Genomic DNA, 27,918 nt, shown 5'->3' with positions numbered 1-27,918 from the left:
TGCAGGTGTTGGGTCATCGTCGGGGAGTAAGAAACATGACGTCAGGTCAGGGGGTGGGACATACAAGAGTTGAGTTGGGACTGGCGCCTGCCTGCCATATACTTATAGTTCAGAAGGAATAGCCAGACCAGACAGAAGAGAGAGAGAGTGGTACTTAAATCATTCGATCGTGGTGGTGCAGTGTAAAAGCTTCGGTCAGTCAGTTCACCGGGAAAAAAAGATTTCCAGCGTTAAGCATTGAGTGAAGCGTGCACAGCACAGACTGCACACCGACTCGCCCACAGTCCTCACCTCACTCACCAGCCGTTGCCTATCTCGTGTATCGCCACAGCATTGTTATCCTGCTGATCTGTGAAATGAATTACTAACGTGATGCGTTTACTTTGTTTGTTGACTATCTGATCACTCTGATGGAAGCAAGGACTATTATCATTCAGATCTCTTTCTGACGGCAGGCTGCGGCATATGCTCCGGTGAGTACTACTCGTTGTTATCTTGTACTGTCTGTAGTCTGTACCTCTTTGTAGTTTTTTTCCTCCTCAATGCTTGGACCGATAGCCTGGCTATAACCGATAGAGATAGAGATAAGGATAAGCAGACCAAAGACTCCTTTCTCTGTCCGTTTTGTTTCTGTCCATGGACTCTAGAAATATAAGGGATATTTCCGATTGAATTTAAGTACTATCTTTATTACCTGACTAATATAGCGGCACAATGTTTTTGTTCCGCCACACGGGCGTATGTTATTGGCACACAAAGGCAGCTGCATATAAGCATTGTACAGGTGGTGGATATAGCCTATACCCATCTTAATTACAATGGTATCTTGTTAAAATGTTTAAAGACAAATAATTCATATAATAATTACCATACAACATTATTTAACGAGTTTTCTTATTGGCCTATCTATTTCCAATCCAATCACATCCTATGCGTGATGATTTTATCCTTTGGGCTATTTGGTTATTTCATAAACAAACAGCGTTAATTAAGGGTACCTTATGAGCAAGTCTTACCCACATAGTTTGTATTCGTGTTGCATAATAAGTAGTGAATTCACAGTTTCACACGCAGGGAGAATGCACTCCAGACTCCAAGCCCATATCCAGTGGTTAATACATTATTTATAAAGTTAGCTCAGTGCTGCTGCAAACCGCACAACTGTCAACAGTACCTTTGCCTCTCTCTCGCTCTCTCTCTCTCTCTCTCTCTCTCTCTAGTTCTCACTTTACACTGGCAGGCATGCATAAACTGGCACACTGGTCTGGATGGAATAAAGGGCAGATTAGTTTGAAAATACACATCTCTTTCCGTCTATGTCTTTCTCTCAGACACACAGACAGACACTCATCATTGTGCTTGTAATATTTATATGAAATCCATCCATTTGATCCAGAGGTGATCCAGGCAGCTATTCTCTAACACAGGGAATATTCCAATCTTGTAATGTGATTATTCCTTCTATTAGAGCAGATTTATGTTGCTGGTTGGGATTAGCGTGCACTTTGATGTTATATAATTTCCTGCTGTATGTCACATACACATTAAATAGTGCATTATGTACAACACACACAGCCCTTGTTTGTGTGTAAATTGCTTTTCTATTCTTTGTGTCTGTCTCTACCAGATGACCCCGTCTTTGAGTTTCCTTCCCTGCTCATTAAAGGTGTGTGTGTGTGTGTGTGTGTGTGTGTGTGTGTGTGTGTGTGTGTGTTTGTGTATGTGTGTGTCTTTGCCCCCAGCAGCAGTGGTAGTGGCAGGCATGTGAATGCCAATGTAATGCTGCTCATAGCAGTATCTCCTCCACAGCGACCACAGGGCATGTTGAAATCCCAACATCCATGAGAAGGCAACAGGAAGGAGATTACTGAGGGATTACACACACACACACACACACACACACACACACACACACACACACACACACACACACACGTATGTGTGTGCACGCACCCACGCAGACACACATTATCTCAACATCACAGGTCTGGGATTTGACAAACTGACAAAAGTGGATGTCATCCAGGATTTATTGTTGAATGAATGGAGGAGGAGGGGCTACAGCACTCTCATGAATTTAAGTCGGTTATCTCCACCTCCCTGACCACTGAGAGTTCTGATTGGTCAACCGGGATTAGAGACTTTGGACAAAAGCGAGAGAGAGAGCTACAGTGGAGATTGAAAGAGAGAGAGAGAGAGAGAAAGCGAAAGCTACAGCGGAGATTGAAAGAGAGAGAGCCAGCCGAGTGGAGTGGAATGTCCTCCTGCTGTCCTGCCATGTATCTACTACACATGTAATGGTGGGATCAGAACACACAGAGGTCTGTTGCTATGGATACCCCTGCCCTGGCGAAGCCCCGTTACTGTCTGTGTAGTAATCATACGGTTGTTAATATGATCACTATCATCCACAATAAGAGAAGATGTGGAGATAGGAACAGCAAGTCTACTGGATAGTGCATTTAGCAATCTCGCGTATAGCCTACCAACGAACAAGGGCCTTGTGACATGTTAATGCTCCGAATCCCCAAAACATAATCATCATTGGCATCAAAAGGACAATGTTTAAAACAAAAAAGAGCAAAGTTGTCTTTCATGCCGTTGAAGTTCTTTTGCTGAAGATGCTTTAACTAAACCCACACATGCAAGATCACTGACGTAACCAAATGTTTGAATTCTGCCCACTTAGTTTTATTTATTTCGATCCTTTCTGAGAATCCCTTTTCTGAGATCTTCTGTGTGTGAGGAACCCCTTGTCGTAGACAATGTGTTAATAATGTAGCATTGAGTACCTGGTTTCCCCACATTTTTGGAAGTCTAAATGGAAAAAGAGCAATTATGGTGAGACAGAGGGCCCAGTAAAAGTGAAGACATTCCCACAGCATGAAGCTGAGAAGTAGACTAGAAGTGGAGACTTTGCTTGTGGACAACCTCATTTCAAAAACCGTATAACCGATACCTAATTAATCCTAGGTCATCTTGATGTGTCAGCCTTTTGTTTTTACTTCTGATTAAGCTGCTGATTGGAATTCTGGTGCTCTTTGAAAAATATGTCACACTGAAACCCTAAAACCTGAAGCTGTTAAAAAAGCTGGAACGTTTTGGGATCACTTCGTCCTTCATTCATCGCCACAAAGGGGCTCCACCCTATCTGCTCACGCTACCATGGACAGACAAGACCCTCCGATCTTCCTACGCGGCTTTGACCTTGGTGGCCGCTTCGCTGACCTACGACCTCTTGGCACAGGTGTCACGGGCCTGGTCCTATCGGCAACGGATCAACGCACAGGGCAGCGCGTAGCCGTCAAAAAGCTGGTGATGCAGGATGCCATTTCAATGAAGCATGCCCTGAGGGAGGTAAAAATCACCCAGCGGCTCTACCACGAGAACGTCGTCCGGGTTCATGAAGTTCTGGCACCGTACGGAAAGCCCCTCCCCCGAGACCCGACCCACCTCAGTGCATTGTACATTGTCCAGGAGTGTATGGAAACGGACCTGGCACACTTGTTGGAACAAGGACCGCTACCCACAGGTATATGGAAAAGAATCATCTATTATTACATACAATTTTATCATCTGTTATGTCCGTTGTATAGGTAAATTAAAGGAGTCTTGAGTGCAGTATGGTAATCCCTGTTGAAACTGTCTCATCCCTCTACTGTTTTTAGTGATTCATTGGATTTGATAGAGTATGTTCTCATTAATTGTCTGAACCTTTGATAAAATAACTGACAAGTAAAGGTTATAGACTAGGATAAACGTTTGTTTTATGTCCTCATTAAAATTAGTTTTTTATTTTTATTCTTTAATTGACCATATGCACAGAGAAGCCATTTGTGAACATGGTCAATGTACTGTAATCACTGGAGTAAAATAGACCAGTATTCAGTGATATGAGTGTGTTAACTTCTTAAAATCTGGCTTCCCTATTTGGGGTGAAAATAAATAAATAATTTGAAAACAATAATGGTGTCACATGAAAATAGCCAATCTGTGTGAGCTTGACAACAGTTCTTAAGTTTAACATCTTAACATCTAAAAAAAAATAAAGAAATCTGCCTTCAAGCTGACAGAGAAGGAGACATTCACTTTAGAACTTATACAATGTTATTTTGGGTTCTCATGATTAGCTACATTGTTTTTGATCTTATTACCACTGTTGACAGGTCATGCTACATTACTATTCTACCAACTGCTGCGAGGACTGAAGTTCATCCACTCTGCAAATGTTCTGCACAGAGACCTAAAGCCAGCTAACATCTTCATCAATACAGACCAACTGCTGCTCAAGATTGGAGACTTTGGGCTGGCCAGGATCGTTGATCCTCACTATTCACATAAGGTACAACAACACATTCTGCATGCTCGCACAAGCAAACGCACACAATTTACAATTCAAATGGCGACATTTTTCCAGAGCGACTTCCAGTGCAAGGTCAGAGTAATTGGAACCTCAGTCAACCAAACAGTAAATAGAGTACAAATAAAAATAAGTACTAGAAAGGAATTGGGATACAGGTAAACATCAAACATAGCATCTGTCTAAACAACATGCTATCTAAATAACATTCATAGCATTTGTGGTCAAGCAACAGTATATTGTGTCTATCTAAAATATCATGTGAATCAGCATAATGGTCATCTGCATAGTATAATTAACTAGCATCTATTAGTGATAGAAGGAATGAAGAGTAGTAGAGTACTAGGCGGTTAGATGGAGTCTGAAGAGGAGAGTTTTCAGACTACGGCAGGAAAACTGGGTGTGAGTCTGCATTCCTGACTGAGGGTTCAAGGGGAACGCAAAATGGAGCAGCCGTACTTGGTGCCATCTTGGTCAGAGGGAGTGGAGGTCATTCCTCAGCTTGGGAGCCAGGAGGGGGAAGAGTTTAGGACACCGAGCAATGGCCAGGGTGTCGTAGAACAGATGGGAATCCTGTGTTAGCTTATCTAAGAGGCCTTCCAACGGCTCGGGCTGTTACCCGTTCAAGTTCAAACGGGATTAAAGTTTGCGGTTATGTTAATTATGCATGTAGTCCAGACGAGAGCGGTACGGTACCGGACACCCAGAGAAAGCTCTGTGTAGTAGTGTAGGCTATAATATATTATTATTATAATTATATTATTGTTTAAAGAGGAATATGGACAGTAAACCCACGCAAGAAGACGAAGCACTTTGACGAGGTCCATGCGTGGTGCGTGCAGTGAGCACTGTGCAGTCAGACCTGCATGCCTGAGAGGGACAGACAGCGCGGTGACTGTGCTGCCTATCTTTATACTATAGCCTATATACTAATCTATTCTACACTACACCATTAGTAGGCTAACAATAATGTAGATCATCCGGTTTTTTTCTTGTCTTTCCAGATTGGTAATCACCATAATTTATATCTGTTCTCCGAAAATAGCTCATCTACAAGCGATCTGCATGGCTGCAGATCGGTTATTTTCGGAGAAGAGATTTATAGACATGTGCAAATATAAAATAGTTGTGAGTGATACTGGAGGTGGAAAGCCTGGTGACGTGAGGTTAGTTTGGAGGGGGCGAGGGGACTATGGTGTCACCGTTTCAGCAAATAGGCGGCATTCGCTGTACACACAGACGACAAAGTCCCCAAAAACGCTGTCTCCGTCTGGCAGAAAGGGCAGATCGGCTAAATACTTGCCCGGGTAACACAGAATACGTCCTTGTCATAGCATAAGACATACACACACACGCACACGCACACACACACACACACACACACACACACACACACACACACACACACACACACACACACACACACACACACACACTTCTACTGCTTACATTTCTATTCTCAGTTCCTGTGCCTGTTTAAACACAATTAATTTGGATATGACAATGTACCTTTACCTGTACTTCAATTCTGGTCAGTTGACGAAGAAGTCTTGAATATTCCTCAACTTACTTTTTATTTCAGAGGTTACCCCTAGAAACCGAATAGAAAAAGGATTGTAAACATAGTTTCTCCATTTCATGGAGGGCAAGCTGTTATCACTGTCCAGATAGTGCCTTCTTGGGACCAGGCCTCGTGTGGTTATCGGGTATCAGCAGACAAATGCTTGGCCTGGTGTGGTAGTGCAGCTGTACATTTTCACGTCAACTTAAGGACCCCATCTGAAAATATGTTGTGACAGGGACCCCCCAGAAGAGAAGATTTGTGTTTCTAAATGATTCCACATTTTTCACATTTTCAAGACTTTTCATAAATTGTCAAAAATGGCTGATCGATAAGCTCACATTGTGAGCTTGTATCGGCTATTTGTGAATAGCCAGAGTATAAAATAGGGTTAAAGTTGTTAAACTGATTCATTGCTGTATAAACTACTATTGCTGGGGACCCCCTCAAGGTTTGCAAAAATACACACTTATAGAAACCTATGAATATGGATAAAAGACTTAGACACATTTGTCCTATGATTTGTGGATAACTTTTACAGTATGCAAAGGTAACAATAGCCTTGATGAAAATGCAAGTGAATAGAAAATGGAGTTGATGAAATGTACGTAAAACTGATAAAAACTGAAATGTTCACACCAGTACTGTAGGACCGTGGTCCACTTACTCATTTTGGTCCAGTTCGTTTGGGGTGGTGTGTCATTTTCTGCAGGGAAATGTTCGGCCAAAGCTTCTAGGAAAATCTTTGAATGGAGATTGCGGCCCGTATGGTGTCACAGAGACTATTCATTTTGGGACCCATTGCTGGTTGTCTGAATACAAAATGGAAAAGAAAAAATGAAATGTCATTAAAACTTTGACATATTATTGTCAAGTTACAAGTATAGCAACTTTAATACAAAGGTTAGACAACAGTTATAGAATTACTGTCCAGGAAAAATAAGTTGTATTCTGTATACTGGTAGATTAGCAAAAAGGTTCTGTGAGTACATTTCACTTGCATGAAGACCATTTTAATGAAACGATGCAGTCGGTTCATCCAAGTACACACCTACATTACACCATTGGTTCTCAAAATGTGGTCGAGGAAACCCCTAGGGGTCCTTGAGGGGTTCCCAGATAAATGAATTATAGTTGGGGATGAAATTGACCTTTTATTCATCTGTAACTCAGAGTGTCCAAATAGACCCTTACATGTTAATTTGCTTTAAAATAACAGATTTTACAGTGTGGATTGTGGGTCAAGAGATAAAGACAAATAGGGATCCGTGCGCTCAAATGAAAGGGTATCTTTGTCAGCTGTGAACACGGAACAAGGCATCAGTGGGGTGCAGACATAGGGGTTGTGAGTGGGAGTTCAGATGCAGAGAGGGAGAGAGTTATCTAGAAGGATGAGAGAATGTGAGAATGTTCAGAGGTAAAAAAGAAAAAAAAGTTGACCTTGGAAAGGCCACAAAAAGAGGGTGGAAAGGCAGAGAGAAAGGCAGGGTGAGAAAAAGCCTGGGAGAAAGATGAGAGGGGGGGGCTGGGGGAAAGTGAGATGGTATCCAAAGAGGGAGAGAGAGAGAGACACACAGACAGAGGACAGCAGGACATCTGGCTTGTGCAGGACGGCAGAAACTAAATGTCCTACAGACCAGAAGAGGGCAATAACAACAGAGCCAGCCAAAGCTATGTCTCTCTTGTCTGTCTTCTACAGCAAACAGTGGACTGACACCAGCTCCTGTAGAGAACTACCAGCTTTATGGAAAAACGGAGAGAGAGAGAGAGAGAGAGAGAGATTGTCTCTTCTCTTTCTCTCCACCACCGCATTGTTCCTCAAAGCACAAGACGGAGACATTTGTCTCACTGTGTGAAGTGTGAACCTGCAATGCAAAATCCAGAGTTTATTTAAAACAACAGAGGGGGAGAGAAGCGGAGCGTACCTATATTCCCCAGGTTCTATGTTCCCCACTATGCAAACAGGTTCTTTGTTCCCCACTTAGAATAAACCTAAACCTACACCAGAAACCTAACCTAGTAAATGTAGTAATTATAGTAAGACTTAGTCTTAGTGTAGAAAATTCTGATTTAAGCTCAGTCTTTGAACAATGACAAATCCATTGAACTTTAGGCCTGCCTAGGCTACTTAAACTATCTAGTCTTAGCCAAATAAAAATTAACACTGGCATGGCATAAAATAAAACATTATTGCTCAGACTCTTCAACAAAGATGGCAAAAACAAACATTCTTTGTTCTGTACTTTTCTGTACTATTGTATAGTACAAAACACTGAAGTCTTTAAACCAGAAACCTATAACGCTAACCCTAAACCCTAAGGTAAGTGGGGAACATAGAACCTGGGGAACATAGCGATGACCCCGAGTGAAGTACTGTAGTGGGAGACCGTGAGGGTTTAGGGCATGGAACGATGCAAGTTTGAAATGCATGCATGCAGATATTATGTCTGTGTCCCTTTTATGCCCATATATGGAGTTCTTTGTCAGGCATGCCCAAATATGGAGTCTAGTATTATGCAGACTTCAGAATGATGTCAGAACAGACCAGCTCCATATATGGATACAGTGCAGAGCCCGGGCAGGGGCCCAGTGCAGAGCCCGGGCAGGGGCCCAGTGCAGAGCCCGGGCAGGGGTCTTTTGGGGCGCTTCTGGACAACCGTGGGTCCAACTAAACAGGCACTGCACTCCCTGTGGGGGTGTGGAACGTGTGTGTCGAATTTGAAGTCGGTGGGGGCGAATGGTTCTCGAGTTAAGTGGATTACTACAGTACACACACACACACAGACAGAGACGTTATATCGTTTTTTATCATTGATGGTTAGATTCATTGCTAGACTGTTCAGTGTTCATTCACTCATTTAGAGATCCAGTGCAGGTCAGTAGTCTGCATTTGGTTCTTTTGACATTTTCTCCCCCCTCTTTTCATTTTCTCCCAATTTACTAGTTCTTGCCAATTCCTGATTCCTTCATTTCCTTGTATACCAGTCCCTTGTTGCTGCCAACTTCCACAGTTGGTCATGACAACCATGTGTCTCCTATGATATGTGTGATGGCAAGGCCACTTCTTTTCACCTTACAGTGAGGAGTTTAACATGGAGCTATTGTCCCCGAGTCGCTACTAGTGCCGTGACGGAGATTAATTTAAGCTCTCCGCTCGGCTTCCCTCCCCCGAACAGAGGTTTCAAACCCCTAGTCTCCGTGGCGATGGGCAAAAACGTGGCCTGTGCCACCCGAGCGCCCCACATGGTTATGTTCTGGTCTTTTACTCTTGCCTTTCACTGCAGTGTACCTACCTCCTATATTTCATTCTTACTTCTGAATGATTGATTTATTGATTCATTGATTGAAGTTTTTATTTCACAGTATGCAGAATAGGTACATTTCAAACGAAAGTACAGGTCAATACAAAAACTGTTACTTGAGAATTGAACCAGAAAAAGCACTAGTTTACATAAGGGTCCTCCATTTTCAATTCATCAGAATATCTCTTTCCGGCCAATCAGAATTTGCGTCCTCACCTTCGTCTTCAATGTTTGTGTTTACACGAACACTCAAAATTGTCCATTCATTGTCAATGGCATTGTTTGTGTAGGACAACGTTTGTGTTAGCATTAGCACAACAAAAATCTGTACATAGTAAATCATCATATATACAGTTAATAAAATCACACCTGTGTGAAGTGAGGGGTGCTCTTTTCATCTTACATCATCTTATTCTCAACCAATGGCACTTCAATGTTTGTGTTTACACAAACATTGTGTAAACACTCAAAGCTGTACATGGGGTTAGCGCCCCTCATAAAAGGTACAAAAGGGAAAAAAACATGTACAATGTGGAAAGGAAAAAGGGGGGTAGGGGAACCAGTTTCGAGTTGCAGCCGCCCCTAGGTGCTCTTTTGTTAATGATATTGTTTTGGCTTTTTTCTGCCTTTATTGATAGGTTGAAAGTAGACTGATAGGAAATGGAGAGATAGACAAATCATGACAACAAACACAATATTTTGGACCAAACAAATAATTACAAAGGAGAAAAACAACAAAAAAGTGTTTTCTTCTTCTTTCTAATTATTTGTTCAGCCCGAAAAATTGTGTTGTCATGATTTGTCACGACAAGAGTTGGCTTTGTCCGCGGCGTAAACGTCTTTAAATAAATACTTTCTGAAAAGTCTATGAGGAAAATGAACGGGGATTTCTTTTCCGGGTCTCTTGAGGGGGCGGGACTGCAACGCTCTAGATTCTCTCAAGACTATCTGTTGACTAAGGCCTTGACAGAGTCCGTCGTAACAGGGCTCGGTGTTTTCCCGTTATTTGCCGATGGGATTCTCAGATTGGGGTCTTAAAGGTGTTTTTGTTGACCAGTGAGGAGATCTGTTGCTACTACTATTTCCCTCTGGGGGATCAATAAAATATGGATAGGCTACAATATTATGCGATTAAAACCCAATTGATATCTTGGTGTGGCCCTGCATTTAGAAAGTATATCTCTTCAGTGCAGACTTTGGTAACTCAGACTTTGGTCACACTTTGGTCCATGTCCAGACTCTGGACAGGGACCGTGTCCAGACTCTGGACAGGGACCTTGCCCAGGCTCTGGATAGGGCCCAAATTAGCCAATTGGTCACACCTGATCACCCCTAGATCTCCATATATGGAGCAGGCCTGTTCTGACATCTGCATAGACTCCATATTTGGGCATGCCTGAGAAAGAACTCCATATATGGGCATAAAAGGGACACAAACATACAATAATAACTGCATGGGGAATGCATTTCCAACTTGTTCTAAGTAGGCCAGTGTGCAATGGGCCCCCCTAGTAAACTAAATTAAGCTAGATGAATTCAGTCACTTCACTGAGCTTTATCTTGTTTCTTTGGTCATGTGTGGTGAGAGAAAGTTCAGGTTCACAAATCCAGAAATGTTTAAGTGAGAGGATGACGGACTAGAACCCATGGTGCTATGATGACAGTATGTGCATGCAGTAGCCTATAGCCTTTAGCTATTTAATCGTAATGTCTGACTGGAAGTGCAGCTCCGAAGTCTGGCAACCATTTACCCTGTTTATTGAAAAGGGGGGAGGGGTGTAGGAAACAAGAGGGACTGGACAGTAAAATGTGTTCATTTAACTCTGAGAGTGTAAAAATTGACATGTAAGGGTCAGGGTTGTACTGTGTTGAGAAAACGTGTGTGTGTGTGTGTGTGTGTGTGTGTGTGTGTGTGTGTGTGTGTCCACCCTGTTACCTGCTGAGACAGCCCTGTCTCTGCTTAGAAATTATTCATGCCTTGAAGAAAAGAAAGGACAGGACAAAGAGTGTTTAGGCCTCCTGTCACAATCCTACCTTAAAAAAGGGAGGACCAGCGGGCGGGCTGGCGGTGGGACCTCTGACATCAATAACCATATATAGTATCCCAATGCAGCTATTCCCAAATAGGGCATCGCAATGTCTGTCATTTTGTGGTGCCACAGATAGAAACTCCATCGGAAACTATGTTTAATTCTGTGTCAAAACATATTTGAAAACAGAAAAAAAGTATTTATTTAACATAGTATATAACTAGAACTGCACTCTGTCGAGTGCATACTTGCTTGTTGCACACTAGTAGGCCATTATGGCCGCCTAGTGTGCAAGCAGAGCCCGCTACAAACTGTCAAATCTCAGTTTCTCTGTGAAGGAACGTTTGAAATGTTGAATTATTAGGTTTAACTATTTGCTACCTACCTACTTTATGCATGTAGAAAAGTATTATTATTAAGTATGGTACAAATTTCTATCTATAAAAGAAATACAGTTTTATCGATTTAGAACTATTCTGGATCCCTTTTTAGTTTCTCAAAGAAAAATAAATCATCGATATCCGATGAAAAAAAAGCTATATAAACTGAAATAAAATATGTTATCACGTATACAGTATAATTATTTTATTATTTATTGTAAATTGTCAATTGTTTAAAATTTATTTAATCTTGGACTATAGTGATATTACCTTTAATCCTCCCAACATATCGTCATTACGTCACCATCGAAAACCAATTACACTCTGGCATTGGGTCCTTTAATCCACATCTTTATTACGTAATCATTGAGAGCTAGTTATGTATATACTATGTACATGTAATTTGTAAGTTGATTAGCGGTATACTGTGGTTACTTTGCACCGTCTCAGCATCTTCGATGCGTATGCACCGTCCCGGCTTTTTCGATGCGTATGCACCGTCCCAGCTTTTTCGATGCTTATGCACCGTCCCAGCAAATGACGTAATGACTAGTTGTGCCTGATAAAACCAATGGTTTTCGATGGTGGTGACGTAATGACGATATGTTTTAGTGTCGGGAGGATTAAAGGTAATGCTCCTATGTATACATGCATGTAATCTGGCACCACTGCCGTATCAGGCACAAGTAGTCATTATGTCATTTGCTGGGACGGTGCATATGCATCAAAATTGCTGGGACGGTGCATATGCATCAAAATTGCTGGGACGGTGCATAGACTGCATACGAGTCCCCGGCGAAACTAGTACTTGCACGCTCTGCTTGCGCAAGTAACTAGAAATGCACTCTGTCAAGGTGCCAACTTGCGCCTTGCACACAAGTGGGCCATACATGGCCTACTTGTGTGCAAGCAGAGCGTGCAAGTACTGCTACCAAATAATGTGTATTACAACTGCTGTTCTAAATCCTTTAGACCCGTTATTAACCTTATACCAACCTTGAAACGTACCTTAGTTACGTCACCATCAACAGCCAATAAGGGACCAACATTCTTACACATACATACATACATACATACAGTACATACCTAGCCGACCACCAAACATACCTTAGTTACGTCATCAGCCAATCCCTGATTGACCGAAATACGACCGAAATACTTGCGCACTCTGCAGAATCAAATGTTTCATGATTCACCAAGAGCCTGATCGCTTGGTTCCAGGCCTAACTTAATTTATATAAATACTATACTACAGTAATACAGTATATACGTTTAAGGGAAGAGTTAGTGCGAGAGAGTGAGGTGTGTGAGGAAGGGAGAGAGAGAAGGACGGAGGAAAATGAGCTACATGAAAAGTGTCAGGAGGAGAGAGTGTGGCTGAGACGAGGTGTGAGAGTAGGAGCAGATGTGGGGAGTAGGGAGGTGAAAATAGTGTGGGCGGGAATGGGGTGAAGAAGAGTGCAGAGTAGAACAGGAATTGTAGAGACACACAAGTGAGAAAAGAACAAGGGAACAGGAGCCTAGAAAAGGGAGAGCACAGTGGTGAGCTGAAGGAGAACTGATCGGAGGAAAGGAAATGAGTAAGAGCTGAATAGAAGATGTTAAGAGAGGGTAAGGGGTAAGTAAGGGTAAGGGAGAGAAGGGAGAGTGACAGATGGAAGGGTAAGGCTGTGGGGAGGATGGAGAGCCAAGGGAGGAGTTCTAGCACTGGTTCCCAAACACTGCATCTGGACCCATGGAAACATATGTGTCCGTTTTATTTTTGTTCCCTACATTTTTATTTTGAGGGCGCTTGCCCCTCCTATATTCAGCTATTAGTGTAGATTTCCGTCCTACACAAACATTGATTTCCCATTGACAATGAATGGCGAATTTTAAAATTATTATTTCAAAATTATTGAAAATTATTATTAAAAAAAAAAAAACATTCCCAAAATAGGGAATAAAATATTTATATTTATAAATATTAAAATATTTTTTCAGTAATTTCATGAATAAATAAAATAAAAAGTATTATTATAAAACAAATGTTTAAGAAGTAGTGAAAATAGGTGATCTAAGCTCAAAATGCGGCGCGAAGCGACACCTTGTCAGCTTGTAGATCTGCTATATTCACTAGTTTGGGTCCCGGGCAAATATCTAATTTCTCTTTTGGGTCTTGAGATAAAAAGTTTGGGAACCACTGAGTTATAGGACGGAGGTGAAGGAGGAGTGATGGAGGTATGCTTGTCAGATCCTTAGTTTCTGCTCCGACAATCTCCTGGCACACTGTGGAGAATGAGGGAGGACACGGGCAGGGGTGCTTGAACTAGATCAATCTGGGAACCCATCGACAAAAAAAAGGAAAACAGACATTAAAAAAAGATATGGCCCTCCTAAAGGCCTCCTCGAAGGTTTTTGGGCTTCCTCCTCACGGAGGATGCAGGCTGGGGCGCCAACCCATGCTGCTCCCGGGGTGCCGTCTACATTCCGGCTGTCACCCGTCTCTCCGGTGGTCACCAGACTATACCTGGTTGTCACATAGTCTATTCCTATGAGTAGATAGAAGATATATTATGAATAAATACATATATAAATAGAATACCTCAGAAAGAAAATACATCACTTGGATGCACCTGGGACGTATCCTCAGTGAAAGTCCTTATACTATTTTTTTTAATATATATGTTTATTGGTAGTAGGTTTCAACAATGTAGTACAGTTTGAACATACTTTTTTTTTTTTTTTCTCCCTCACCCCATCCCTCCCCCCACAGTTATCGTCATCATTAAAACAATATAAAAAATAACAATAATAATTGAGTACAGACATACAAAAACAACCATGTATATTTGACATATAATATGAACAAGTCCTTATACTTTTAAAAGGAGGTAACATGAGACTTAAGTTGGACAGAGAGTACAGTGGGATACTGGGGGTGCATTCGAGACTGGTGTACTGGAAATGGTGTGGAGAATGAGATCATAAAGTGTGAGAGAATGGGAGAGACTGAGACTCCAGGGGAAGGCTGGAAACCCTATAAAGGAAGTGCAGGGATAGAGAGGTTGAAAGGCCAACTAATATTTGAGTTGTATATTAGATATAGTGCAGGCTAGATTTACAAAACACGGAGAGGAGGCCTGCAAAAGCTGCAGCAATAACCCAATAACTCCTGTGTTTACATTAGCCTGTCTGCGTGTGTGCGCGACTATTTTTAAAGGGTAGCATCACCTTCAAGATCAGCCAAATTCTCATGACTTATCAGTAAATCTCCTATAGACTCTACGTCATCAAACCCCCCCCCCCCCACCCCCACATCTCTCTCTCTCTCAATTCAATTCAATGGGCTTTATTGGAATGAGAAAACATATGTTTACATTGCCAAAGCAAAAAGTGGAACAATACAATCAGAACAAAATGTATGTGCAATTGAAAGTCATAATCTTCAATGAATCAATTTCTATAACGAGATCACTCTGCAGAAATACAGGAATGCACACAATGGTTAGTAGTCTTTGGGGTGGTTGTGTTCCATTTGATATCCTTCTATCACAGCAGCTCATGAATCTTGCTGCTGTGTTTGTACTGTACATCTCTCTCTCTCTGTGTCTCTTTCTTCTTTGGTTCTGACTGACTGCCTGTGTTTTTCCAGGGCTATTTGTCTGAGGGTCTGGTAACTAAATGGTATCGCTCCCCCCGCCTCCTCCTCTCCCCCAACAACTACACCAAGGCCATAGACATGTGGGCTGCTGGCTGCATCTTGGCTGAGATGTTCACGGGACGCATGCTGTTTGCAGGTGCCTATTGCCTACACATTTGCCATACCAGTGGTTCTCAACCATTTTCAGGTTGCAACCCCCCAAAATAATCATATTTGAATTGGGGGCCCCCAACCCTGATAAGCATGTAGGCAGGGGTTGATACTTTACATTTAGTTTGACTTCTTTTTAGGGGTTTTAGCCCCTCCTATATTCAGCTATAGTGTAGATCTTTGTCATAACGCAAACATTAAATGCCATTGACAATGAATGGAGAATTTACGTCATAACAAATCGGCTATTTTGTCCTAACACAAACAAATCGACAATTTTCGTCCTACACTACGTCATATGTGTCTGAGAAAATCGACATGTTACGCCATTAAGAGCGCCCCTCACTTCACATGGGTGGGATTTTTCTTATTGCGAACGCAGTGATTGCGAATGCATTGAGCACTTACTATGAGACCTAGCAGATCATGTCTGTCTGTGTGTGTGTGTGTGTCCTTTGTGCCCATATATGGAGCTGAGTGATTTGTTTGTGATTGATGCAACACACTCCATATTTGGACGTATAGCTGCTTTGGGGACTCCTTATATGGTTATGGCTAAGTTAAAAACTTAACTTAAAAATAACTTAACTTAAAAAAATAAGAACTTAAAAATAAATCTTAAAAAAAACCCAAATATGTACGAGCTGCGTTCGCTTCCCGCGTTTGCGCGTCTTACTGGTATTATTTCTTATTTGACAATTTGGCCAATGTTTGAACAGTTGATTACATTTGATAGAGTAATGGACGGTATTTTCTTAGGTTTTAAAAATGTCTTAAAGGTCCTTATTGTCACTTCACTGTTATCTGCGGATCCCCCAAAAACATGTGGGGACCCTCCCGTGGGTCACGATCCACAGGTTGAGAACTACTGTGCCATACAACTCTATCTACTGTATTTTGTGATCATTATACTGGAATATTATTCATAAATGTGTTTTTTCATGATAAAATTACTTTATTAGGCCTACATATAATCACATCATCACAACCACAACATATCAAGTGAGTGATTACTATCGGTGCATAACATAGTCATAAAACATGAGCCCCACAGCATGATCTTCAAATAACTGCAACACGATGTGAAAGGATTGTTTCCATTGAGTGCCCTTCAGCAAAAACACTGTTATTTTTCTGCTGCAGGCTTTATCTTTTCCTGACCAGAATAACAATGACCAGTCATTGACAGGTTTCTGCTGTCTTAAGCCAGTTCTCCCTGACAGACTGTCCTGTCCTCCGTTTCAAAACAGCTTTCCCTGACTTTGCTTTAATTTCACAGTTAACAAGGTGAATGTACCATACATGTAGTTCAGTTAACAAGGTGAATGTACCATACATGTAGTTCAGTTAACAAGGTGAATGTACCATACATGTAGTTAACAAGGTGAATGTACCATACATGTAGTTCAGTTAACAAGGTGAATGTACCATACATGTAGTTCAGTTAACAAGGTGAATGTACCATACATGTAGTTAACAAGGTGAATGTACCATACATGTAGTTCAGTTAACAAGGTGAATGTACCATACATGTAGTTCATGCGGAATGTAATATGTACCCTGCGGCAGTGGTGGAAAGTAACTAGGTACATTTACTTAAGTACTGTCCTAAAATACAATTTGAGATATTTTTTACTTTACTTGAATATCTTCAGTACTTCCACTCCACTACATCTCAGAGGCAAATCGCCTCACATCACGCATTGTGAGTTTGTAGATCGGCTATTATCAAAATATTTGTATACATTTATACATTTTAAATGCGACATTCTGCATACTGAGTACTTTCTACTTTTGGTACTTTAAGTACATTTTGATGCCAATACTTATAATAATGGAGTAATATAGTAATGGAGTAGTTCTACATCGCAGTATTGATACTTTTTCCCACCACTGCCCTGCAGTGTGTATTATTCCCAATGTTCAAAATGTTTGTGTAGTGCCCTCTGCTGTTTGGATTTAGCTTACATACAGTAGAGTAGCTAATGATCAATAGTCTTACATACAGTAGAGTAGCTAATGATCAATAGTCTTACATACAGTAGAGTAGCTAATGATCAATAGTCTTACATACAGTAGAGTAGCTAATGATCAATAGTCTTACATACTGTAGAGTAGCTAATGATCAATAGTCTTACATACAGTAGAGTAGGCTAATGATCATATAGTCTTGCGAGCCAGACGGTTGCCTCCCACTATTCACAAACGCTTCCGTCATACAGTCTGGTGCACGGAAGCTCTGAAAATGATCAGGGGATAAAGAGTCCTCCTCCCCGCTTCCCTTTCGTCTTTCCAGTCACGCAAATTGGTGAAGTAAACTGTAAAGATATTTCGTGAACGGAAATGATGAACGGATTACAGCTTCTGTTCTCGGCTTTCGGGATGTGTAGTTCCAGACTCTATACAGCATTCAGAGATTGTGGAATAGAGCATTCGGAGATTGTGGAATAGCTATCTGGCTACTAATGATCATACAGAGCATTGTCCTGGCTGAAACCATGTAAACATTTTGGGAACTATGTTTTACTGAATTGTGGAGTAAGTAATTAAGTAAGAAACAACAATAAAAATATTCAAATTTGGCTGGTTGGTTAAGAACACATTATTATGTGGTGCAAAAAACGGGAGAATACATAATCATTGTAGTATCACTGCATTATAGCCACTTTGACCTCTGCCTGCTTGCCTCTGACTGGTCCTTTCCCCCCATGCAGGAGCTCATGAGCTGGAGCAAATGCAGCTGATTGTGGACACGGTACCAGTGCTCAGAGAGGAGGACAGGCAGGACCTACTTCAGGTGAGTCCTCCCTCATACCAAATCTACTCGACATCACATCACACTTTCAGTGGCAAGGCACCGTGCAATTTGGGAGACAGTCTTTCTGTTCTTACAATAGACCAGTGGTTCTCAACCAGTGGTCCGGGCACCGCCAGTGCTCCTTGGGGGAGCAATAGACTGCAGGACTGTTGGTTCAAACAGGTGTGGAGTAAAGGCTACTGGGAGAGCATCTCTGTTGTTAAAAATCACACCCGTGTGAAGTGAGGGGCGCTCTTATCATCTTACAACATAATGTTTGTTTAAGCAGCGGGTGCTAATGTTTGTTTTAGTCCTCAACACAAACATTACATTTATCTTTATTGTCTATGGCGTTTTCTTAAACAAGCATCGTTGAAAGACAAACATTAAAGCTGTATATAGGAGGGGATAGCACCCCTCAAAAAGCACACCTGTGTGAAGTGAGGGTCACTAATAAATTAAACTAGTCTAACTCATGTTGATTAGGTAATGTAATGGTGTTATAAAACAAACGGTGCAAAAACAAACATTAAACGCCATTAACAATAAAGAGACAAAATGTCACATTATCCCTTCATTGTCAATGCGTTTACAAAACAAACATTGAAATAAAGACAAACATTAAACCTGTGTATAGGAGGGGCTAGCCGCCTCTCAAAAAGCGATAAAATACAGAGAGATAATGTTATATAGAATGATTTTCAATAATAATAACATATTAATACATTTGTATTACATTTGTTTGAATAGCTCTGTCCCTTCCTTCCCCAGGTGATGCCTTCATATGTCAGTGATGGTTGGAGAGTCAGGAAGACCTTCTCTGAACTGCTTCCTGAGGTGGATGCACAGGGTAAGTGGAGGAGAGAGATACAGGGACACGTGCATGGCTGTGCTTGGCCCAGGGCTAATGTACAGTAAGCCTCGAGGATAGCCTGGGGCTGGAAAAAGAATAAAACATCAAATAAATAAGGAAAAAGGATGAAGGATTAGAGGGGCAGGTAAAGGAGGGATAAAAGATAAGGAGGAAGTGTATGCTTAAAAGTGAAGGGATGGCTAACTACTGTAGAACGTTCTCTGAGCTGCATCTCAAGGGAAATGCTTTGAGTAAATAACATTGGTACTGTAGTACTGATATGATGACAGATAACCTGTGCATCCCCTTATTCTTAGTCATCGTTTATAATAAAAGTCACTGGCAGCAGTGGCCCAGACAGGGGAGATGGAACGATTGTTTGGGAGTCGAATTCCCACTTCTCCTTGCATCTTGTGTTCTTGACTAAGACACTAAACCCACATGGCTGCTTCCCCTACTGCCTGTAAGTGTATGAATATAAGAGTATAGAAACAATGTAAAGTTCTTTCAGAGCTTTAATGTTCTTCTCTTCTCACCTCCAATTTGCTTCTGTTCATCATTCCCTCCTCTGCTCTCTCAGCGGTGGACTTCCTGGAACGTATCTTGACCTTTAATCCTATGGATCGTCTGACAGCTGAAGCGGCGTTGAACCATCCCTTCCTGGGGCAGTATGCCTGTCCACTGGATGAGCCCACCTCCATGCAGCCCTTCCGCATTGAGGACGAACTGGAGGATATTATTCTCACTGAGCAGAGCCACAGCAACAGCAATAGTCAGGCTAGCATCCACTGGGATAGGTTGGTGAACAGCTTTATTTGTTTGTTTGGTTGGTTGGTTGGTTGGTTTATTGGTTGGCTATAGGTCATTAACAAATGTATTAGGTATTTTATACAGAAATGTACACTGTATCCACTCAGAGGGAATACACTTTTTTTGAAAGTTAGATGCCTACAGCTGTGATTTCTAAGAACGCTGAGTCAGGGTTGAGACCACATATAATGAAACCAATATAAAAAATCATTGACCAGTGGTCCCTTTGAAAGCAATAGGAAACACTCTGTTTGAGGTGAGAAGTAGTGTAGATTTCCCTCCTATACACAGGTTTAATGTTTGTCTTTATTTCAATGTTTGTTTTGTAAACGCCATTGACAATGAAGGTCACATTTACATTATAATGTAACTCATTACGTCATATTGTCTCTTTATTGTTAATGGCGTTTAATGTTTGTGTTGGCACAATTTGTTTTACATCAACATTGCATCACCTAATCAACATGAGTTAGACTTTAATATATTAGCGCCCCTCACTTCACACGGGTGTGATTTTTGTAGTTTAAGGCGAGACACCCCAGGTGAATAGGGAAAAAAAGTTAAATAATAGCTATCACAATGAAACTTCTCCAGTTGATTACTTATATTAAAACTAAGATTTTTTGTATTACAAGTTTTCTGAAATTATATGTTTAAATATGCAAATTAGGCATTATATGCGCTAATTTGCATACATTTCGGGACGATAAATCTGAAGATCGGATAAAGCCAGGTTCAAAATTATCATTTCATTTTGTTGACACATTAGAGACAAAGAAAATTTACACATGGGATTTTTGATATCTCTAATTATCACTCCACAAATCAGAAAATAGTGTCAACAGGCATAAAAAACCCAATTTTCGGCATTTTTTTGGTATAAAATGTGATGTAAATCAGGCTGTGAATGATATATCAACAAATCCATGTGTAAATGTCTGCGGAATATAGTTAGGAATAAGACTGGAAAGTTTGGTGTATGTGAGTTCAACTGAAGTGGAGATTCTTTGTCCCAAGTATGAGGAAAACTCATTTTGAGAAAACGGCCTTTAAAGATTTGTATTGTAAAATTCCAAAACGTTTTATTTGAAGCCACTATTTTGAGACAAAATATCTCATCCAAACCTTGGCAACAACATATAATGGCATATATCATTGGAAAGGTCTGGACCTCAAGCTGACTGTGGTCTGATCCAAATATGGTCACTTCCTTTGTACCAACAACCAATCATGAAAATAGAGATGGTGGCTTTTCACCCCGAAAAACGAGCTGTCATTGGCTAAAATAAACTATCCAACTAAACATCTAAATCTGTATTTTTAATGTGTATTTTGCTTTAGTTTGAAAGAAAACATGTTTAGGAAGCAAAATAGCAAAAAAGAAAAAAAAAAGAAAAATCATGATTTCACCTGGGGTGTCTCACCTTAAATAAATGGAGAATTTACATCATATGTAGACAAACATTAAATGCAATTGACAATGAATGGATAATATGTAAATCGGCTATATTTTTGTCCCACACAAAGATTCAATTCCATTAACGATGAAGTAATAGATGAGAAGAGCGCCCCTCACTTTACACGGGTGTGATTTTTATTATTTTTTATAGATGCTTATTAATTAACTGTAGAAGCTTGGTAGCTCTGTGTCTTAGACTTAGAATGGGGTCCGGGGACACCCAGGGGTATTTGGGGGGGTTCCAGGGGTCCACAGCAAAATGTGTTAATATAGCGTCACAATCATTTTAACCACTTTAACCATATTCTATAGGGCATCGCAGTCCCGCCCCCTTTCATGACGACGCCAGGCCCAGGAAATTAATCCCAATGCATTTTTCCAATAGACATTTCAAAAAGTATTTATTTAAAAACCTTTTAAGCGTCATACGAAGCCAACTCGAGTCGTGACAAATCATGACAACAAACACAATATTTTGGACCAAACAAATAATTAAAAAGAAGAAAAACAACAAAAAAAAGTGTTTCTACTTTCTAATTCTTTGTTTGGCCCAAAACATCGTGTTTATTGTCATGATTTGACACCACAAGAGTTGGTTTTGTCCGTGGTGTAAACATCTTTAAATAAATACTTTCTGAAAAGTCTTAGGAAAATGAACGGGTCTCTCGAGGGGGTGGGACTGCGTGCGACGCTCTATATGGTGGATATTCAAAAATAGCAGATATACAAGCTCATATCGCATCACTTTGTGCCACACTATGAAAGATCTTGAAAATGTGTGTCTGACTTGCCCCAGGTATGAAAACAGCTTGTCGTCAGATGTGTGCTGGCAACAGGCAAGTGGAAAGTGTGGCTGTATGCCCCCCACCCGCATCACCTCTGATTTTGGAGACACCACAGAAGAAGAGGAGGTGCAGAGGGATCCACGAGCTGGCTCTACTTCACAATTAGAGGAGGCGCAGGTTAGATATAACTACTATTTTAGTGTGCCAATGTTCCAAAAGGAGAAACACTGTTGTTACCAATATTACTATCCTCAAAATCCCCACTGAAATCACCCTCTGTCCCCTATCTACAGCCCACTTCTGGTAAAAAAAAAAGATAGTGTGAATTCAAACAAATTGTTACTTTAAAGAGTGGTTGACGATCATGTTGTTACTAAATTAGAACTGCAAAAGGCAAAACTGCCTCCCCCTGGCCAGCCGGGGCACCTGATGGAGGGGAAAGGAACTGGTTTGAAATAATGTGTTCCTTCCATGCGCTACGTCCGGCCGGGGAAACTCCCCTCTGTCAGGTGAAAAGAAGCAGCTTGGACTCCTCATGCATAGAAGGAAGCATGAGGTCAGTCCGCTGCCCTCCCCAGGTTGGCAGAGGAAGTGTAGCGCCCAGGATTACATTAGATAATTGACACTGGGTGAAAAAATGGGTTGCCAAATCGTGGGATAGAAGAAAAAAATAACTGCAAAAATCTTTTCCGTTTGACAGGTTGACCCACGTAAATATTCCCACAGCAGCTCAGCAGAACGCTTCCTGGACAACTCTCACTCCTCTCTGGATCGGGCCTGTGGAGTGGGGTTTGGGGAGCTAGACTGTGGCCGCTCATGTGACTACAAAGTGGGCTCCCCCTCCTATCTGGATAAGATCGCATGGAGGGAGGGCAAGCCACAACATTACTCTGAACCCAAGCTGATCTTGGACCTGTCCAACTGGAAACGCAACATTAAAAGCCCACCTGCCCCTGTTCAGCACATAGGGTATGTTGTGGGCGACCCAGAGGACACCAAGACAGAGACGGCAGAAAAGGGGCAACAGAAGGGCGAGGAAACTGGAGATTTATTCCAAGAGATTTCTCGTTGGGTGGAGAGCACGCAATCTCGGCTCCACTCCCCCAGCCCTCCTACAGAGCCCTTGTGCTACACGTCCTCTCCTCCTCTCCCTCTGTCCCCTACTGATGTCCCTCCTTCAGTCTTCCGGCGCTGCCAAGATGTTTTTCGGCAGCCATCGGTTGACTGCGATGATAGTGGCAGTGGCAGACTAAGTCCTCTTCCCCCAATCACCTCTTCCTCCAACTCCCTTCCCTCGCTTTTACCCTCCTCTCCCACCTCCACTCTTGCAGGTCAGTCATCTCAGACGGCCTCTCCTTTCACCTCTCATCCCCTCCCTCCCCCAGTAACTCCTTCACCTTCCTCCGCGTCTTCCTGTTTTCAGGTGTTGGATTGTGATCGTCTGTCATCACTGCCTGCAGAACAGGAAGAGAGGCTCTTTGACCTGGACGTATTCATCTCACGCGCGTTGAAACTGTGCGGGCAGCGTGATGAGAAAAGTGAAGGAACGGAGGAGGAACTGATGGATGAAACCAAACAGATGCACGTTAAGAGAAGGATGCCCAAACTTCCAGAGCACCGGCCTTCCCTGCCAAAGACTCCCAACTCTTGATGTCAGGTGAGCCTTGAGTCAGAAAGGTTATTCAATTCAGCCAGCAGGCTTTACATGGCGAGGGCCAGGATATGAAAATATCAGATCTAAAAGCTCACAACTTGATAGGCTATTTTTGGCATGCGTACATGCATGTACAAATTAGGCTGTAGTCTTTGAAGATGGTTACCCTGCTGAAAACTACATTAGTCTCTTCAGGTGTAGGTATAGGAATGGTACATCAGTACAAACGTCACTTGAACATGTGATTTTGGCAGTGCTTTCAGTTCATAAACGGGATGGATGTGAATAATATCTGGGTTTAAAAAGAAAGCATTTTAGACAATACCCTGGCCTGATGTACGTTGTCTGCGGCAAATACGATATAAAGCAACTCTTGTAGAATGTAAATCAGTATTAGTTCGACATACTGTGTGATGATACATCAAAGCAAATGTCTGATGGTTTGCACCATAATGGGTCATGAAGCAGTCAGTTATTGTTATATTCTATTGCAAAATGTCAGCAACGGACAGTTATCAGACTGATAATGACAGTGGAGCTATTGCATACGGCACAACAACAATAACTTGGGGGGAAGAGAGAGTTTATTTATGGAATCTCTGCTTGGGTTTGATTGTGTATAGCTGTTCTTCCAAACAGGCTCTAAACAGGCTCCCCTGTCAATTGTGTTATTCTGCGTGTCAAACAGTCTTCCTGATGTGAAATTAAGCAAATAATCAGTGACACGGGACATTATCTTTTGTTTGTCAGCTGGAGTTTTTTCTTGCTCCAGAGAAATGAGTCTGAATGTAATCAGTGAAAAGCTGAGCAACCATAACATAATGTTGAACTTAAATGTGGTCACTCATCACTGTTTTAACACACAGTACTTTAGTACTGAGCTCTCGCACTACAATATGCCTTTTAAACTTGTATAAAATCCCAAATTTGTTGTGTTGTTTTGTCATAATTTATTGTTATGCTGTAGTAGTATATTTCTGATGACTGTTGCTAATGTGATATCTATGTTATCTACTGGCATCATGTGGGTTTCTTTAGGCTTTTAGTGGATAATTGTAAGTTATTATTCAGCAGTTAAATTTGTTAACTTATGGTTTGATAATAAGCTGCAATATCAGTCACTTAAGCAGTCACAAGGGCAAATCAAGGGTATGTTTGATGCACCATATACACGGTCATCATCTGCTGTATTCTTATAGTGTCACTCTAAAAGCATCAGAAGGACGAGTCCGAACTGATCAGAAAGATATTGTTCGGTTTTTGTTCATGTTATGCTCTGAAATTAACAGCTAACTGCAAAACATATACACTATATAGCCTACCCTATTATATTTTAAGGCATTATCACAGACTTTGGATAATGTGGTCCCTTTTATGATATTTATATAGCAAAAGGAATGACATCTTGCATAATATAATATTGCTGTGCTTATTACATTTAAAGATATGGGCTACATTATACAAAACATATATTTTTGAAATAATTTTCTATCTACTGTAGACTGTTAGGCTGTAGACCCACAGAATACTAATAATTCTGATATCTGATGTCTCCTCGCCAAGTTAATTAGTAGAATTATATTGTATATGTATATACAGTAGAACAAATGTATTTGGTTTTTGCTAGTTTAAACCTTTTTTTTTATCAGGTCAGTGCTAAATTGACCTGACTAGCCCTAATTTAATAGGAGTTTATATTGATTGTAAGGAGATGCAAAATACTCCTCGGCTAGTGCCAAAAAAACACAAGTAAGTAATCTTGAATCTCATTCCTGTATTCATGTTTAATCTGAATTTAACACCCAGCACTCAGGCCTACACCATTCTTTTAATTGCACACCCTCTTTACCTTAACCCATAGAGGTCCAGTACACAGTAAAATCCAGATTGTTAAGAGTGAAAAATGTACTTACTCTCTCAGTTAGATTTGACTGGTAGCCAAATGGGCCACAGGTGTTTTAGAAAACCACTGCCATCGTTGAAAAAAGGAGTAGTCTTGCACACTGTCTTCACTTAAAGGTCAGTTGACCAAAACATTGTACTGTCTGGAAGTCTTTAAAGGAACTGGTTGGAATAACGTGTTTGTTCCACGTGCTACATCCTACCGGTCAGGTGATACACTGACACGAAGGTAGACAGGAACGCCCACAAACGTCACGTCCGGTTTTAGCCTGGGGTAGAGAAAATGGCCTCCCCATAGTTATAATAGCGTACGATCCTTTGAATCACTTTCAGTGCGATTTGTTGGATGATAGAAATATTGACAACCAAGAAAAATCCATCAGAAGGACATCTGTCGCCCTCGGAAAGTTGACTTATTAAGTATACAAGATGATTTAGCCATGCTTCACATGATGATACATGATGTTACAATCCTAGAAGTAACGGTATCTTCCGCATTGTTCAATAAAAAGCGTTATAATCTGATCGGTGGCCATTTTATCAGAGTTATAATGTATCCGCATGCACGCCACCAACCGATGGGTTCGCATATTTGAAAGCGCATGGCCAAAAACTGATTCAACTTTGCCTTTTATTGAACAATACGGAAGATACAGGTACTTATACCCACCCTAGCAGAATTGTAACATTCATGGGGTGAGCACTTTATATTTGCAATCTGAACATTTGTGTAGGCGTAAGCCATAAGGACTGTAAATGGAGACTGTGCGTAAAACACTTCAGGCCAGGGCTACCATGAGCTCACAGCGCATTGTGACGTGTTGTGAGTTTGTAGATTTTTGGTTTAGTCAGATCTGATTATCCTTATCTCTTTATACTTTATTACATGCGTCAAGTTGCACAAACAAGCACCACCGAATTCATTAAAACGTGTTCTATAAACATCATTGATGAATTAATGGCTTTTAAAAATGTATTATGATAAGTTTCAGCGATCATATCTATAGAAAAGTGTCTCTTACCATGCGAATATATCAGGCCATTTTGTTGTTGGATCATGTCCAGCAGCCAAGGAAAACATTCCAATCGAACTCTAGCTTGTTTCATTTTCTAAATTAGTGTTCCTTGTCGAGTGGCAACAAGGATCTGTGCCTGTGATCTGGCAAGCCTTGACGCCTACTTTTAAATTAGTAGTATTTAAAGCATCTGCGTTTGAAAACCCAACAACCCACTGTTTATTCCGGTTGGGAGAACTATGAACTTTTCCCCAGCTCCACCCCACAGCTATATTGACGCCCCTGATGACACAACGCCGTGTGTACACATAAGAAGTGGCCTGCTCACTCCTCATGCATTGAAGTCAGCATGAGCTAAATTCGGGGCTCTCCCCCGGTTGGCAGACCTAAGTTTACAGCTTAGGCAAATGGCACCAGGTGAAAAAAGGGCGTTATGAAATAGAACAGAATAAATAAATAAGTGAAGACAGTGTGTGTGCACGACTACTAAATTTGTATTTTATAACAGCGCCGGCGTCCCTCTCTTAAGCAACTGTCAGCTTGTGTCTAAAAATAAGAGAACCACTGCCTGCCAACACATTTACTGTATATGGCCTCACAAGAAATAACATTTTTGTTTTCACAGGGTGTCAATTTTTATACTCTAGAAATTGTAATTTAAAATCTCAAACATGGAGTTGTGATAATTAGTAATGTTTTGTCCAAAGACATTTCTGATAACCAAACATTGTATCCGATCTGAACTGAGCAAGCTGACAATGCAGTTTAGTAAATAACTCTCCAAATGTATCTAGGCAAGAGTATAGTAGTCTTGGGCTATACAAAATACATGCAGAACATTCAACACTGGGAATGTAATGGCCTTGTTACAGCATGACTTTACACATTATTTATTACTACAACTGATAACTGACACCTCCTTAATTATTAATTAATGAATTATCCTTAATTATAGAGCCATTCCCAGTTGAAAAGTAAACATTTTGACATTTTTCCTTTGTCAAGTATGCTTTTACTGTCACTTTAATAGTCTGAACACAGTGTGAGAACTACTACGGTTGCTTCTACTGCTATAGCACATGCAGGAATGCAGGACAGTTTACCTAGAACTAGGAATCAGTGGTGGAAAAAGTACTCTGTTTTACTTAAGTAAAAGTATCAATACTGTCATGCAGAAACATTCTGTTACAAGTAAAAGTCCGGTAACCAAAATGTA

At 41.1% G+C, this 27,918-nt stretch overlaps 1 protein-coding gene across 1 annotated transcript; it reads left to right on the top strand.

Annotated features, from left to right (window-relative positions):
* The first annotated feature begins 127 nt into the window (after positions 1-127).
* On the top strand, positions 128-27,918 carry mapk4 (mitogen-activated protein kinase 4). Its single transcript, XM_080766168.1, has 9 exons — positions 128-473; positions 1,746-3,532; positions 4,167-4,342; positions 15,268-15,412; positions 18,141-18,223; positions 18,995-19,073; positions 19,657-19,873; positions 22,142-22,307; positions 22,831-27,918. The coding sequence occupies exons 2-9, from the start codon at positions 3,166-3,168 to the stop codon at positions 23,779-23,781; spliced, it is 2,184 nt and encodes a 727-aa protein (XP_080622294.1). The 5' UTR covers positions 128-473; positions 1,746-3,165; the 3' UTR covers positions 23,782-27,918.

Source organism: Protomyctophum bolini (genome assembly GCF_963924005.1).
Source record: "Protomyctophum bolini genome assembly, chromosome: 6".
Lineage (NCBI taxonomy): Eukaryota > Metazoa > Chordata > Actinopteri > Myctophiformes > Myctophidae > Protomyctophum > Protomyctophum bolini.
Note: the sequence above shows the minus strand (reverse complement) of the source record. Positions and strands in the feature narration are given on the sequence as shown.

Coding starts and splice junctions, on each gene's coding strand:
- mapk4 (XM_080766168.1), top strand. CDS start 3,166: ATGGACAGACAAGACCCTCCGATCTTCCTACGCGGCTTTGACCTTGGT. Junction 4,343..15,267: donor ATCCTCACTATTCACATAAG/GTACAACAACAC, acceptor GTGTTTTTCCAG/GGCTATTTGTCTGAGGGTCT. Junction 18,224..18,994: donor ACAGGCAGGACCTACTTCAG/GTGAGTCCTCCC, acceptor TTCCTTCCCCAG/GTGATGCCTTCATATGTCAG.